The following is a 16,916-nucleotide window of genomic DNA, read 5'->3' on the forward strand; positions in this document are numbered from 1 at the left end:
AAATTCTTCTCCCAGACCATGAATATATGCCAGTGGGACTCAGAAGAAAAACTCAAAGAGTGGTAAATTCTGGCTCAAATAAAGAGAAAAATAGCTCACAGAGAAGAGAACACAGACTCTCCCCCATCAACTAAAATGCAGTCATAACAGACTGTTCAGTAAGAACACAGCTTCAAGCTGTCCAATGAACCGTCAGACCATCAGCTGCTACCACCACCACTCTTTGCTACCCCGCATCCTGGAATTTAGATACCACGTGTGTTCTAGCATTCTAAAAGACAAAAGGTTTTGATGTTGCCTCATCATGCCAGTGGGTGAGCTCTCTGTGGATTCTGCCTTTCAGCCTTCAGTCACTATTTATGGATTGAAACTTTTAATTTAATTTTTTAGACTAATGTTAGAAGTCTCTGTGGGAAGCAAAGAGACCCTCTCTTCTGTGAAATATTCCTGCCTAAAGTCCTTAAAATAAACCTCAATCATCTCAGAACTTGAATGTGTAACATATCAGAAGGAATTGCATGCTACTTGTCTGGGTCATTCCCCTCACTTTTCTGATTTCAGCCCCTTCCTCTTGTCCTACCCACAAAGAGTTCAGAAGGTTCCAGTCCACTCTCACAGTGCCCTTTCCCTTTGTCTAATATGTACTCTACATAGGCACTGGTCTCCTGAGATCCCATCCCCAAATATTTAGGCTATAAACACAATCAGCCTATTCCCTCCCTCCTGTTCCCTGCCCTCGATGGGCACCTCAAAGCCTCACAGCCCAGAGTATCTATGGTCTCTCACAGTCCACATCCATTTGAGCTCACTGACCAGGGACAAGGTCCATGACTAAAGGTAGAAACACTTTATCATCAGCCAACCCCAAGAGTATCACACATTTAGCAGCAGTGCCCAGAATTGCTATCTGGTCTAAGACACCACGAAAAGTCGTAGATATTCCACCCGTGGTGAAAGGTATATATTTTAGAAGAAAAGAAGTCAACAAATTTCAAGACTGACAATTAGAACAAGCATAGAAAGCATAGAAAGTATGACCTTGAGCACATCACATTTTCTCATCAGCAAAACAGTTAAATATAACTACTCTGCCCAACTCACAATTATTCAGTGAGGTTCAAGGAAAATCAAGGAAAAAGTCTTTGCAGACTGTAAAGTGTTAGACAAATGTAATAGAAAGTATATAGATCATTTGGCCTAGACTAAAAGAATCTGAGGAGGCACTCAGAAGGATGCATAACCATAACTTTCTTTTTTTGGGGCCGTACCATGTGGCATGCAGGATCTTAGTTCCCCAACCAGGGGGGAAGCATGTGCTCCCTGCAGTGGAAGCACAGAGTCCTAATCACTGGACTGGCAGGTTCTCCCCAACCATAACTTTCAAGTACAAAAAGAAGTAGGAATAGAACTGTGAGAAACTTGGCTTGGATATTAACGAAGCAGCACAGGAAAGGATGGAGCCGCTTCCTACCCCGGGATTGTCCTGCACTTCCTCACCTTCTCCAGCATTTTCTGCCAGAACTGCCTCCAGAGGATGATGACAATGATAGCCAGGAGGATGAAGATTATGGCCACTAAGCAGCCAATCAGGATTCGAGTGTTGCTGTCATCAACTTTAAGCATTGGATCTGTAACCAGGAAAAGAAGGACGAAGAATATTATCATCTCAAGGGGCAAGGAAGAGCATAAGGGCTTGGACTAGAGATAAGAAGGCAGAACCTATTCCTTCAGGATAATTCCACAAGATGCTACTTAACACTTGGTCTTGCTACTCTTGTATTCCTGTGCTCTTATATCCTACAGCCCTCCTCCATGGGACAGTAGCTTCCTCTTCCTCATGTATTAGACTGGATAATGGAGAGGTTTTCCATTCCTCCCAAAATTTTGCTCCCTTTATACCATGGCCCCTAATCACACCTCATGAAAAACAGGTGAAGAATCAGTTTCACTCTGCATTGAGACATGCCAAGGCAGCTGAGAGTCCTCTTTGGAGACACTTGATCACGTGTTTCCCAGATTGCTGACTTATACAGCCAGTGACTGTTTGAAGCAATGCATACACTTTTCCATATTTCTCTCCAATTGGAGAGACTAGCTTTTTGTTCCATTCATTCATTGAGATCCCTACAATGGGTCTCACCTAGAAATAGCCCTTTCCCTGTTTTGGCTCCAAGCTTCCCAAACTTCTAAGAAGCAGTTGGAACAGCTCCAGACTCTGCCTCAGCAGAAGAATCACATGGACCAGCAGGGAAGAGAGTGAGGTTGGGCCCTTAACTTTGGAGGTGGTCTGTCCTATCTTTCCAGAGCTACTCTTCATTGAAAGCCACCTGGTATCAAGCCTGCTACACAGTCAAGCCTTTGCAAATCTCCACCCTTCTTCATCCTCCAGGAGGTCCCTTCAACTTAACTTTTATAACCAAGAAGCATACATACCATAGGTTGTGGGTGCCACAGGCGATGTGGGAAGGGCTCCAGAGTTGTTGTACATAGCAGCATCTGTCACAAAACAAGGGTGAGTCAGAGCTGGGAAGAAGACAGCTCGGTAGTGGTTTTTCTGAAGGCAGGTTGTAAGCTAGCACTTTGTGAAATCGATTTACTGGGTTGCTACAAGCCTTTCTTAGAAATTAAATCATATAATATATTAAGTAAAAAATATTGCCATTCATCTAAATAGTAAGGGCAACTTTTCTTTTGTAAAAATTTTGTTTCAATTATTACCTACTAAGTGTCATGGTACAAAAAAGTTAAAGAGAGTTATCAGAGGGCTGTGACCACACATTATCATGAATCATGCATAGGAAGTGAGATCCAAATTCAACAAAATACAATGGGTAAGTAGACATAGGACAGGTAAGTAGAGAGAATACAATGGGTAAGTAGACATAGGACAGACATAGGGTTCAGATGTGTTTTCCCTTCAAGGAAATTACAGTGTTTTACAAAAGAGTTTTCACTATGCCTCAGAGTCCTAGCTCTTTTTTTTTTTTTTTTTTTTTTTTTTTTTTTTTTGCAGTATGCGGGCCTCTCACCGCTGTGGCCTCTCCCGTTGCAGAACGCAGGCTCAGTGGGCCTGGCCCACAGACCCAGCCGCTCCGCAGCATGTGGGATCCTCCCGGAGCAGGGCATGAACCCGTGTCCCCTGCATCGGCAGGCGGACTCTCAACCACTGCGCCACCAGGGAAGCCCCTAGCTCTTTAATTTATAAATTAAGCCTTCTTCCTTAGAAATAGAGTACCCTTTACAGTGATGTTGAAGCTTCTAGGACTAGCTCCCAAAAGTGTATTTGACAGATTGATGTTGGTAACTAATTTTTCCCTCTGACTTGTCTAATCAAGGGGGTCAAGAATTAGAATATGCAAAGACTATCAGTAATAATAAATAATAATTAGGCAGCAATAATAAGTTATTGGAGTATTTGTTACAACAGCCCACCCTACCCCAAATAATATACTCCTGCCTAAGTCTGATTTGGATTTACTTCTTCTTTGGCTCCGTAGTACCCAGTGCCTATGTCATTTAGTACATACCACAGTGTTTCATATTTTAAGTTTACTCATCCATCTTCTATGAAACATTGGGCACCTTTAGGTCAAGGGCATTGTCTTGTTGTCATTGTAACCTAATAAATAAGACAGTGCATGGTATATAGTAGATGCTCAATAATGTTTTATGCATGAATGCACACATGTTCATTGTAAGTAGTATATGGTATAAAGAGGAAGTAACAGTGAAGGAGATATACAAGGAACAATCAGATAAGTGCTGTAAAGTCAGACCCTTAAGACTGAGATTCAAGACAGTGTCTAGAGAGACAAAAGGATAGGGACGGGTCCTGCACCAGCGGGAGAGAGCTGTGAAGGAGGAAAAGTGTCCACACACTAGGAAGCCCCTTCGCGGGCGGAGGCTTCGGGAGGCGGAGTGGGGGAGCTTGGGAGCCGCGGAGGAGAGCACAGCAACAGGGGTGCGGAGGGCAAAGCGGACAGATTCCAGCGCAGAGGATCGGGCCGACCGGAACTCGCCAGCCGAGATGCTTGTCTGCTCGCCCGCCGGGGCGGGCGGGACTGGGAGCTGAGGCTCCGGCTTTTGTCGGAGCGCCGGGAGAGGACTGAGGTTGGCGGCGTGAACACAGCCTGCAGGGCGTTAGCGCACCGCGGCTGGCCGGGAGAGAGTCCGGGGAGAAGTCTGGAACTGCCGAAGAGGCAAGAGACTTTTACGTCCCTCTTTGTTTCCTGGTGCACGAGGAGAGGGGATTAAGAACGCTGCTTGAGAGAGCTCCAGGGACGGGCGCGAGCCACGGCTAAAAGTGCGGAGCCCAGAGACAGACATGAGACGCTAGGGCCGCTGCTGCCGCCACCGGGAGGCCTGTGTGCGAACACAGGTCACTAGCCACACGCCCTTCCGGGGAGCCTGTGCAGCCCGCCACTGCCAGGGTCCCGGGATCCAGGGACAACTCCCCAGGGAGAACGCACAGGCGCGCCTCAGGCTGCAACGTCTCGCCGGCCTCTGCCGCCGCAGGCCCGCCCCACACTCCGTGCCCCTCCCTACCCCCGGGCCTGAGTGAGCCAGAGCCTCCGAATCAGCGGCTCCTTTAACCCCGTCCTGTCTGAGCAAAGAACACACGCCCTCCGGCGACCTACACGCACAGGCGGGGCTAAATCCAAAGCTGAGCCCCGGGAGCTGTGAGAACAAAGAAGAGAAAGGGAAATCTCTCCCAGCAGCCTCAGAAGCAGCGGATTAAAGCTCCACAATCAACTTGATATACCCTGCATCTGTGGAATACCTGAATAGACAACCAATCATCCCAAATTAAGGAGCCCTGTGGATGAAAGGCTCTTGGGGCTGCAGCCAGGAGTCAGTGCTGTGCCTCTGAGGTGGGAGAGCCAACTTCAGGACACTGATCCACAAGAGACCTCCCAGCTGCACATAATATCAAACGGCAAAAATTTCCGAGAGATCTCCATCTCAACGCCAGCACCCAGCTTCACTCAACGACCAGCAAGCTACAGTGCTGGACATCCTATGCCAAACAACTAGCAAGACAGGAACACAACCCCACCCATTAGCAGAGAGGCGGCCCAAAATCATAATAAGTCTACAGACACCCCAAAACACACCACCAGACGTGGACCTGCCCACCAGAAAGACAAGATCTAGCCTCATCCACCAGAACACAGGCACTAGTACCCTCCACCAGGAAGCCTACACAACCCACTGAACCAACCTTAGCCACTGGGGACAGACACAAAAAACAACAGGAACTACGAACCTTCAGCCTGCAAAAAAGGAGACCCCAAACACAGTAAGATAAGCAAAATGAAAAGACAGAAAAACACACTGCAGATGAAGGAGCAAGATAAAAACCCATCAGACCTAACAAATGAAGAGGAAATAGGCAGTCTACCTGAAAAAGAATTCAGAATAATGATAGTAAGGTTGATCCGAAATCTTGGAGATAGAATGGACAATAGAATGGACAAAATGCAAGAATCAGTTAACAAGGACCTAGAAGAACTAAAGATGAAACAAGCAACGATGAACAACACAATAAATGAAATTAAAAGTACTCTAGATGGGATCAATAGCAGAATAACTGAGGCAGAAGAACGGATAAGTGACCTGGAAGATAAAATAGTGGAAATAACTACTGCAGAGCAGAATAAAGAAAAAAGAATGAAAAGAACTGAGGACAGTCTCAGAGACCTCTGGGACAACATTAAACGTACCAACATTCGAATTATAGGGGTTCCAGAAGAAGAAGAGAAAAAGAAAGGGACTGAGAAAATATTTGAAGAGATTATAGTTGAAAACTTCCCTAATATGGGAAAGGAAATAGTTAATCAAGTCCAGGAAGCACAGAGAGTCCCATACAGGATAAATCCAAGGAGAAATACGCCAAGACACATATTAATCAAACTGTCAAAAATTAAATACAAAGAAAACATATTAAAAGCAGCAAGGGAAAAACAACAAATAACACACAAGGGAATCCCCATAAGGTTAACAGCTGATCTTTCAGCAGAAACTCTGCAAGCCAGAAGGGAGTGGCAGGACATATTGAAAGTGTTGAAGGAGAAAAACCTGCAACCAAGATTACTCTACCCAGCAAGGATCTCATTCAGATTTGATGGAGAAATTAAAACCTTTAGAGACAAGCAAAAGCTGAGAGAGTTCAGCACCACCAAACCAGCTCTACAACAACTGCTAAAGGAACTTCTCTAGGCAAGAAACACAAAAGAAGGAAAAGACCTACAATAACAAACCCAAAACAATTAAGAAAATGGGAATGGGAACACACATATCGATAATTACCTTAAATGTAAATGGACTAAAGATTCTCTTTGGGGAAGGTTTTAAATTATAGATTCCACGTCTTTAACAGATAATAGAATTTATTCAGGTTATCTATTTCATTTTGGGTATGTTTTGATAGTTTGTGACTCTCTAGGAATTGGTACAGTTCATCTAGGCTGTTAAATTTATGGTGTAGAGTTTTTATAATATTCCCCTTTTATCCTTTTAATGGCTACAGGATCTATACTGATATCCCCTCCTTCATTCCTGATATTGGTAACTTGTATTTTTTCTCTTTTTATTTTTATCAATTTAATTCAAGATTTATCAATTTTATTAATATTTTCAAGACTTGCTTTTTGCTTCATTTTTTCTCATCTTCAATTTCACTGATTTCTGCTCTTATTATTTCCTTCCTTCCTTTTTGCTTTGGGTTTATTTTGCTCTCCTTTTCCTAGTTTCTTGAGGTGGGAACTAAGATTACTGATATGAATTTTTCCTCTTTTCTAATGTAAGCATTTAGTAGTATAAATTTCCCTCTCACCACTGCTTTAGCCACATCTCACCAATTTTTACATGTTGTGTTTTCATTTTCATTCAGTTCTATGTTTTTTAATTTCATTGAGGATTCTTCTTTTTATTTAATTTTATCTCCTGTTTTAATTTCAGGGGAACTACTGTTTGGGAAAGCTGTTAGGTAACTGTTTTATAAATTACTGTCTCCCATTAGGATCATATCCTAATGATCCCAGCAAGCTAATGTACTGTCTTCTAAGATATGCATGGTACATACTAAAAATCCTGTAAGGTCCTGGATAATTTTCATTTAATTGTTCATTAAAGAAGCATTTATTTTCAAAAATAAAAAATAAAAAGTAAAAAAAAAAAAAAAAAAAAAAAAGACAGTGTCTAAAAGGACTCTGGTCAGTAGAATAAAAAAGAAGAGATTCTCAGGAAGAAACTGTTTTGAATTAAGTAATTATATTCCTCTTTGAGATGTACCATTGACCCTTGAACAACGTGCAGGTTAGGGGCACTGAGTACTCTGCGCAGTGGAAAATCTGCATATAACTTAAAATCAGCCCTCCATATACATGGTTCTTCCATATCCGAGGTTCTGCATCCATGGATTCAACCAACTGTGGATTGTGTAGTACTGTAATATTTACTATGGAAAAAAATCCATATAGAGATAGACCCGTGCAGTTCAAACCCATGTTGTTCACGGGTCAACTGTACATATATGATACTTAGTGACTTCTATTTTGATTAAGAGATGGATGCTTCTCTAAGGCAGGTAAAGAATCCTGTCATAAGATTTAAATCCTCAGAGAGGGAACTTCCCTGGGGCACAGTGGATAAGACTCCACACTCCCAATGCAGGGGGCCTGGGTTCGATCCCTGGTCAGGGAACTAGATCCTGCATGCACGCTGCAACTAAGAGTTCGCATGCCGCAACTAAGGAACACATGTACTGCAACCAAGGAGCTGGCGAGCCACCACTAAGAAGCCTGCAAGCTGCAACTAAGGAGCCCGCCTGCTGCAACTAAGACCCAGCGCAACCAAATAAGTAAATTTTTAAAAAATCCTTTTTTTAAACACACCTCTAAAAATGTGTCCTCTTTAATGTTAGTGAGGATGAAAACCAAAATAAAATCTATTAGATACCACTGAAGGTTGCTAGAGCATTGACTCATTACTCTGTAAATTGATGAAAAAATTAATTATGTATGCTGCCCTTCCAACATGAACTGTATTTCAGGGTTAACAAGCATATGGGGAATAGTTCTCCTATTCAGAAGAAACTCAGGTAATAAATGCAGAAGGAATAAAAGAATTAGAAAATCACCATTTAGCAACTCCTAATGAAATAATTTAAGCACTGGTCATCAATGGAGGATAAAACCTAAGGAGAAAGTTCATTGGGAACTTTTCAATGAAAGGATAACCACCTGAGCCCAGAGATCAATCTTAGCATCACTAAAAGTAAGAGATTCTAACATAACATCCCCATGATGAGGTTCAGCATAGAGTACACAGCATTATCCATGAAAAATCCTTGGCAAAAATGAATACTGAATTTGAATCAAATTCACCTGTAGATATAACCACCAGTCTACAGGATGACAGAGGACAGAAGCTCCAGTAAAATTACACCACAGAAAGTAATCAGCAAAACCAGAATGGAATTATTTTTAAAAAACTGTTTTAGGTTAACAGAGATACCACCTAGTAATATAATAAAGGAAATACACCAAGAGGGGCTAATTAGTTGGATCCTAATTCAATCAAGCCAACTGTAGTAAGACACTATTAGATAATCAGGGATACTTGAATGTGGACTGGCTATTATATTATATTAAGGAATTATTTACTAATAAATTTGTTGGATGTAATAATAGCATTATTATGAAGGTAATGTTATTTTCTCAGGTGTATTCTAAAATTTTAGTAGTGAAATCAAATAATGTCTCAGATCTGCTTCAAAATACTATACCAAAAAGGGAGGGATAAAGGAAACAAGCATGACAAAAAAAAAAATCAATGGTTAGTAAAGCTAGGTGATGGATGGGGGTTCATTGTTCTCTTTACTTTTATTTAGACATCTTCATTTAAATATTTTAATAATGTTTAGGTGCCCTTCCCCTTAACTGGCTTGATTTACATAAAGGTTTTAACACATTGTACTCATTTTCTTTAATCCTTTATCTTACATCTCTTTTAGACAAATATGTGTGAGAGCCAAGTAAACATTCTGTCCACTTCTACATCCTCATCCTTACCCTTCCACAACTACACTAGTCGCAGAAAAGAGTCCCTCTATCTACCCATGAGAAGCCACCTGTACAACCGTCCTCCTTTCAGACACCCGCCAGTGAGAAGCTCTGGACACTGCCTTCCTCCTTCACCACCCTGCTCCCAGTTCCCTAAGGGGCCCCCGAGCTCCCAACCTGATTGGAAGGTGATCTCACTGAACATCATCCAGGTGTCAGCAAAATGGTATTGGCACTTGATGGCACTGGCCATGCGGTGGTGGAGGGGCACCGTGACGAACCGAGCACTGGGGTTGACGTCATCCAGGACAAGGGGGAAGGAGACAGCGTTAGGTTCCCATTCATTGGCTTCAGAGCGAAAGTAGCACTGTACCTCCTTAAAAATCTTCACACCTTTGGCAAACATGTTGTTGCAGTGGACCTGGCAGAGAAAGAGGCATGTGAGTGACAGGGTGACCCTGTTGGGTGGCACTAGGGACACACTGCAACCTAACCCAGTAAGATCTTAGACCTGCCAAATTTCTCTGATCACCACCCTTGGTGAATAATTGGTGCTCTGCAGTCTTGCGTTTTTCCCTTCTAGGAATCTCACAGTGGCAGTGATACCTTATAAAACCTGGGCTGCTACCCCAGTCACCTCTTTGCAATTGTGCTCCTCTGGCTACCTCACTGCATGCTGCTGGGAGTAGCGTCCTTATCTGTTAAATGAGGGCTGGACCAGCATCCTCTCAGTTCCTTCCTTGCCCTGAACTCTCTCTGCTCTATAACCCAACCACTCCAGTCCTCTCAACCACGGTTGCTATCTGCCCAGAATGGAGCTATTCTGAACTACTTTCTCCTATGTACATTCCAAAGCCAGTCCACTTCTTTCAACAGGTTTCGATGAGAAACCTGAAATAACACACAATCCAATATAATTTCATCTTTCTCTTTAGAAATCTCATTTCCACTGCCAGGTATTAGCATTTGTCAGCCAGAGACACAAAACTTAATTATCTCTCTTAATTAAATTCAGCTTAGGTAAAGCCATTCTGATGAGAGCCTCAAATCTTCCTCATAGATATTTTCTGAGATGAGAAAAGAAGGCCTTTAGGAAGGTAGCTTTTTTGTTGTACCTTCCTTGGGATGAATTAACAGTTCTAGTTTATTGAACACAAGTAAATGGAACAAGGCTAAGAACAAAATCAAAGAAATACCAACTACAGCTTCAATACATTTTTCAGATGTTTTGAAATCTGCAAAGTGTTGGATAAGTAGCCTGTGGGGAAGGTAATAATCTTTCCTACAGATATTTTGGGAATCCTTCTAGAATGCAAGTAAATAGCATAGGATTTCATTCTCCTGTGGACTTAACATATTTATGTAATAAATAGAATATATTTTAAAATGCATTTATATATAAATATATATGTTTCAGAATCTCTTTCAATTTATTTTTTCTTGATTTGTATAGTAAAATTTTTTCTATTTTTCCAAAAATAAGGTCTTGGATTTATGATCCTTTCTATAGTTTTCTGACTTTAATTAATTGGTTTATGCATTTATCTTTGATGTTAGACGGATGGACCTAGTGGCAGGGCAGGAATAAAGATGTAGACATAGAGAATGGACTTGAGGACATGCGGTAGGGGGGAAGGGGGAAGCTGGGGCAAAGTGAGAGTAGCATCGACATATATACACTACCGAATGTAAAATAGACAGCTAGTGGGAAGCAGCAGCATAGCACAGGGAGATCAGCTCAGTGCTTTGCAATGACCTAGAGAGGTGGGATAGGGAGGGTAGGAGTGAGGCTAAAGAGGCAGGGGATATGGGGATATATGTATGCATATGGCTGATTCACTTTGTTGTACAACAGAAACTAACACAGTATTGTGAAGTAATTACACTCCAATAAAGATTTAAAAAAATAATAAAGAATGTATTCAGTACCATGAATTTTATTCAGTGTGATTTTATATGTATCCCATTTGTTTTGATATATGTAATTTTTCATTTTCTAAATGCTTTGTGGATTTGATTTTCTTTTCTTTTTTATTTGTTTTGTTTTGTTTTGTTTTGTTTTTATTGGAGTATAATGGCTTTACAATGGTATGTTAGTTTCTGCTTTATAACAAAGTGAATCACTTATACATATACATATGTTCCCATATCTCTTCCCTCTTGCGTCTCCCTCCCTCCCACCTTCCCTATCCCACCCCTCCAGGCGATCACAAAGCACCGAGCTGATCTCCCTGTGCTATGCGGCTGCTTCCCACAAGCTATCTACCTTACGTTTGGTAGTGTATATATGTCCATGCCTCTCTCTCGCTTTGTCACAGCTTACCCTTCCCCCTCCCCATATCCTCAAGTCCATTCTCTAGTAGGTCTGCGTCTTTATTCCTGTCTTACCCCTAGGTTCTTCATGACAGTTTTTTTTTCTGAAATTCCATATATATGTGTTAGTTTACGGTATTTGTCTTTCTCTTTCTGACTTACTTCACTCTGTATGACAGACTCTAGGTCTATCCACCTCATTACAAATAGCTCAATTTCATTTCTTTTTATGGCTGAGTAATATTCCATTGTATATATGTGCCACATCTTCTTTATCCATTCATCCAATGATGGACACTTAGGTTGTTTCCATCTCCAGGCTATTGTAAATAGAGCTGCGATGAACTTTTTGGTACATGACTCTTTTTGAATTTTGGTTTTCTCAGGGTATATGGCCAGTAGTGGGACTGCTGGGTCATATGGTAGTTCTATTTGTAGTTTTTTAAGGAACCTCCATACTGTTCTCCACAGTGGCTGTATCAATTTACATTCCCACCAACAGTGCAAGAGGGTTCCCTTTTCTCCACACCCTCTCCAGCATTTATTGTTTCTAGATTTTTTGATGATGGCCATTCTGACTGGTGTGAGATGATATCTCATTGTAGTTTTGATTTTCATTTCTCTAATGATTAATGATGTTGAGCATTCTTTCATGTGTTTGTTGGCAGTCTGTATACCTTCTTTGGAGAAATGTCTATTTAGGTCTTCTGCCCATTTTTGGATTGGGTTGTTGATTTTCTTTTAAACGCTGTATTTTAACTATAATCAGAGCAGGGAGGGAAATACGCAGTACTTTGCCTAAGAAGTAAAAAACTACTCTCTAGAAGACTTCAGTGACCTGAAAGTCGTCTTTTACTTTTCATTTGTCTCAGAAAAATTAAAATATGGTAGACACCTGCTTGGCCTGCTAGTCCTGAGAAGACTAGCTCTGAGTCAGCTCCTGAGAGGTTTCTGGCACCTTCTAAATGCAGACATATGCTTTTGAATAATTTTGATCTGTGATAAACTAGTTAAACAGGAGCTCCTGGGGACTCAGGAAGATCAAAGTCAATTGAACGAATATTATAACTTTATGGGGACTTTAAAATACATTTTATTATTTTTGTGACTAGAAATTCTCCCAATGATCTATAATGAATTGATACACATGTTCATAGGTACATATTGGGTATACACATTATTCAGCAATACAAATAAATTTTTCCTTGAAGCATACATAGTTTTGTTACTGGGCATATTTCCCTCCACACCCCCCCCCCATAAACCTGTAAAGAATAATGTGTTAACACACGATTTCACACACATTTTACAACTTCCCAAGAGCCATTTTGAGCAACACACTGGCAGATTGGGTATGTGTTGATCCTTCTGTTCTCATCATTTAACTAATAGCTATTAATCCAACTAGGAGATATTATCATCTTAACATGTGAGAGTGATGTAGTAGACATGCATTTTCTTTTTGACTCCAGGTTTGTGCCAAGAATAACAAATTTTTATTTATTGGGAATGATACAGTTTCCCTTCTTCAGTGTCCCCATGTCATTCTACATACCTTCTTTTGCAAATAAATAGTGTCTTCCCCCACTGAACTGCAAATTGCCCCAAGGTAGGGACCATTTCTTATTCATCTGTTTACCCCCAGAACCTAGAATTCAGGTTTAACGTCTAATCTGGTCACTTTTTGCATGGACTTTTCTTCCATTCCTTTCTCTCTGAAACATACTTGGGATTGAGTAAGAAAAAAGGAAAAACTATCATTTGAGCTAAGTATCAGGAAACTCACCATACCAACGGAAAGGTCCTCAACCCTTACATCAAGGGTAGGCTCTCCTGAAAGGCCCTACCCCAGAGAAAATGGAAATCAGGCCTTAAGTCCCCCCCTCCAGTTCTTCTCATGGTCTGCACTTACCTCTCTCCAGAGCACACCCAGTCTGGGCTTCTCCCAGGTCTTTCAGCTTCCATCCAAGTACTCAATGAAATTTACCTACTCACTCTTAACTACTCTGTAATAGTTAACTGATAAAATAACTTCTGCTATTGCATTTAAGACATTAATTTTTTTTTATTGTTTTACTCCCCCTGAGGTAAAATACATGCATTTTAATACAGACTTCTGGGTGATGGTGTTTCAGAAAAAACAAACCCAAAAACCTAATAATTTACATTTGAGGCCTTAGAAAAACCACCTCATTTCACCCTTGAATCTCACTCATTGGATAACCAACTCCTCTGACTGGGCAAAGAGTCACGGAGGTCCACAGAGAAGACAAACTGAAACCCTGGGCCTGAGGTCTAGAATCCGGATGGTGGCCCAGCCAGGAGTCACAGTGATTCCTCCTGCCTGGCCCCAGTCCTTCTTCAAGTTTCTGTTTATAGTTAGGAAAATACTATTATATTCTCAGTGTCTTACTGATGTTCATCATATCTCCTCCTCCTTCTACCCCAGGTGGCAGAGATATTTATAACCATAAATGGCTAGAGTAGGCAATAAGGTATATCATTTGTTCACTTGCAAACATTTATTGAGCCTGTATATATTAAGTGTCAGACGCTTGGGTACAAAGACCAGAAAGCAGAGTCTGAGAAGGAGCTTGAGGTCTAGTAAGAGAACCAGACACATAGACAGATAAATGATAATAGATAGGAAACAAAGAACTCTGGGAACAGAATAGTATGGGATCTTCTGTCGTGATTTCTTAGTGCTGTGGGCATGGAGGAAACACTCAGGGATGGGAAGTGGTTCAAAATACAAAGCTCCTTCTTCTTCCATTGAGAATCAGAGCTGCAATGAGACACACTTACTGGTAAGAGTGTGTCCCCTCCCTGCAGAGGGCTGGGTGGGGCCATGGAATGACTTCCAAGGGCCCTCATCACTACTGCCTTTGTGGGCCACTCCCTCCACAAAAAATATGTTAAAATTATATTTTACAACTGTTTTGTTAAAAAGGTAAAAACTTTCAACGTTAAGGCTCATTTCTTTTATTCTGACAGTAAAAGAAGTTAAAGGCCCATTTCCATGGGCCTTACAAGTATCGTGGGTCCCAGACACTGTGCCCACTTTGCATAATGGATATGTCCACTCTGGTGTTGAGACAACAAAAACAGCCAAATAAATTGTGAAACAGTGGCCTAATCTAACATCCTTATTTACAAATGAAGAAACAAGCCCAGACAGATGAAGTGACTCAAGAGATGCGTGCAGCTAGTTAGCAGCAGAATATGTGCTTGAATGCCATTCTGCTGGTACCACCCTAGGGTTCTTTCCAGCATGCTTTTTCCCTACACCATGATTTTGGCTTCTACGCCTAACTCCACTGACCTTCATAGTAGTAAAATTCCTGATGCGGTCAAACTCAAACATGATCTCGATGTAACCATTGGTGGCACTCTCATTTCTCCAGCCCACGTAGTCATAGCCTGGCCACACATGGTACTCATGGGTCTGGGTGAAATCATCCAGGCCAGACACCCCATCGGTCAATTGGCCCAGCCCTTCAGTCATGCTGCTCAAGCCAAAAGAGGAGAAGGAAAAGGGAGAGAGGAACCTGGAGTTAATTACATATTCATGGAAGAGTTTTACCCAGTTTCTTCACCCCAGGTTTTGTAAGAGCTGATTATCTCGGAGGTTGAAGAATTATGAAAAATCCAATATATTTTGTAGTACTGACTCATTTATCCTGCATCAGTGGAGAACTAAGAATTTCATATAAATGAATTTTACGAAATATTTGATGCTTAACTCTATAATAGCAAAGCTTTTAAACACCTTTTTAAAATCATTTTATAGGAAAAGCTTTCTATGATCTATTGTATCCTTACCTGTTCTTATATACTTAACAAGTCTTTATATAATGATTCAATATTATCAAATGCATTTGACTAATTCATCCATTAATGAGTAAATGAATGAATGCATAGAACAAATACTACAGCAGATGGTGGCACTTGCTCATCGCTAAATAAATGGTCCCAGAGCTGGTTGGAAACTTTTCTGACTCTACTTTGACTGCATGTTGTCATTGTTCAGTGAATCAAATCCAGGGAAGCCAGTCATGCCTTCTTCTACCCCACATCTCCAACAACTTGATTCGATATCGAACAAAAGGGGGAAAAAGTAACTTCTAACAAATTTAAATACTGATTTACATTTAAATTTAATTACATTTGAAGAATACTAGACTCATGGAGTAAAATGCATGGACCACATGGGAGTCTCAGGCACTGGATTTCGTTTTATTTTCTAGCTTGGCACCCTTTTCACTTCCGAGTGTAAGGCTCTGTTTGAATGGCTGAGTTTGCCAGAAGCCTGACTGCTGGGTGGGATGGATGTGTATTGATGTTAATTTGACTATGTGAAGAACATAAAGAGACCTCCTTCTGTTTATGGAGGGACAGAACAAGAACCCATCGTGTGGAACTTCTCTCTCCTCAAGCTCTGGAAGATATGTCGAGAGTCTCCCAAATGAAGAGATTGGGATATTCACACTCAAGCAATACTCCATATGACCCATGAGGTTATAGGCAGACCAATGTTATGTAAAATTTGTGAATTACCAAAAAAAAAAAAAAGGATTAAGAGTGATTATGCCAGCCTTACAGGTACATTTTTAAATATACTTGTTCATTGAAAAATGTTTGGCAAATTATAAAATTTGACTGGCCTTATCCACAGTGACCAGAGCCTGGATCTCCCTTCCAAGGTTTTGCCATCTTTTTCTTCTCTCTACAGATCAGAAGGCTAGGAGAACATAAGTTTACTTGCAATGAATATATTTCCCATTATCCCCAGAAAAATAAATCCCCATGAAAGTCTTCAGAAAAGCAGTACAAATTAGAAGGAATGCTTAGTCAATTTCTCTTACATCAAAATTTAATCAATAAGGAAAGAAACTTTCCCTGTTTACTTCATATACTTTAGAATTGTTAGAATTTCTACAACAGTATATATTACTTTTAGAATTTTTTTAAAATTTAAATAAGTAACTTTTGCTACTATGACTATTTATTTCCTGAGAGCTTGAATTAGGTAACTCTGTATCTCATCACTTAGCCACCCCCCAGCTAGGTAGCTCATGACCTCAATTATTAGATGGAAGCTGGCTGTGTCTAAATCTCTGTGATTATTTTGTTATCTTTCCTCTGGGGTTCATCCAGAGCCATATTTCCAGTTACCTGCCTTATTTCTCTATTTGAATGTCCTGTCAGTCCCTTGAACTTATATTCCAAACTGAATCCATCATCATCCCTTTCTAAACTAAGTCTTTCACCTAGGTTTCCCAATTCTGTCAATTATACTTCTCTTCCATATCCACTAAGGGTCCCTGGCACATGATAAGCATTCAAAATATGTTTGTTGAATGAATAAATGTTGTCTCCATTGTTTTAGACTATTGTTTCATCTAATTCTTTTTCTCACATTACTGTCTTGCCCCCTGTATCCAATCAGACTACAAATATTCCCTAAATGAGTATCTTTCTCATTCCCATTCCCACAGTCAGCATTATGGCCTGGGTCATTAATTCTTTTCATCTGAC

The 16,916-nt window shown here is 40.8% G+C and overlaps 1 protein-coding gene across 3 annotated transcripts in view; it reads right to left on the reverse strand.

Moving 5' to 3' along the window:
* DDR2 (discoidin domain receptor tyrosine kinase 2) overlaps positions 1–16,916 on the reverse strand; it is a 163,934-nt gene that overhangs the window by 19,902 nt on the left and 127,116 nt on the right. For all 3 annotated transcript variants that reach the window (XM_082674930.1, XM_082674932.1, XM_082674931.1), the window contains 4 exons: positions 14,701–14,884; positions 9,243–9,486; positions 2,434–2,496; positions 1,498–1,628 (listed from right to left, as the gene is read on the reverse strand). In XM_082674930.1, the coding sequence (XP_082531056.1) occupies positions 1,498–1,628; positions 2,434–2,496; positions 9,243–9,486; positions 14,701–14,884 (622 nt within the window). The remainder of the gene's footprint in view (positions 1–1,497; positions 1,629–2,433; positions 2,497–9,242; positions 9,487–14,700; positions 14,885–16,916) is intronic.

Source organism: Grampus griseus (assembly GCF_964374135.1).
Source record: "Grampus griseus genome assembly, chromosome: 1".
Classification (NCBI taxonomy): Eukaryota; Metazoa; Chordata; class Mammalia; order Artiodactyla; family Delphinidae; genus Grampus; species Grampus griseus.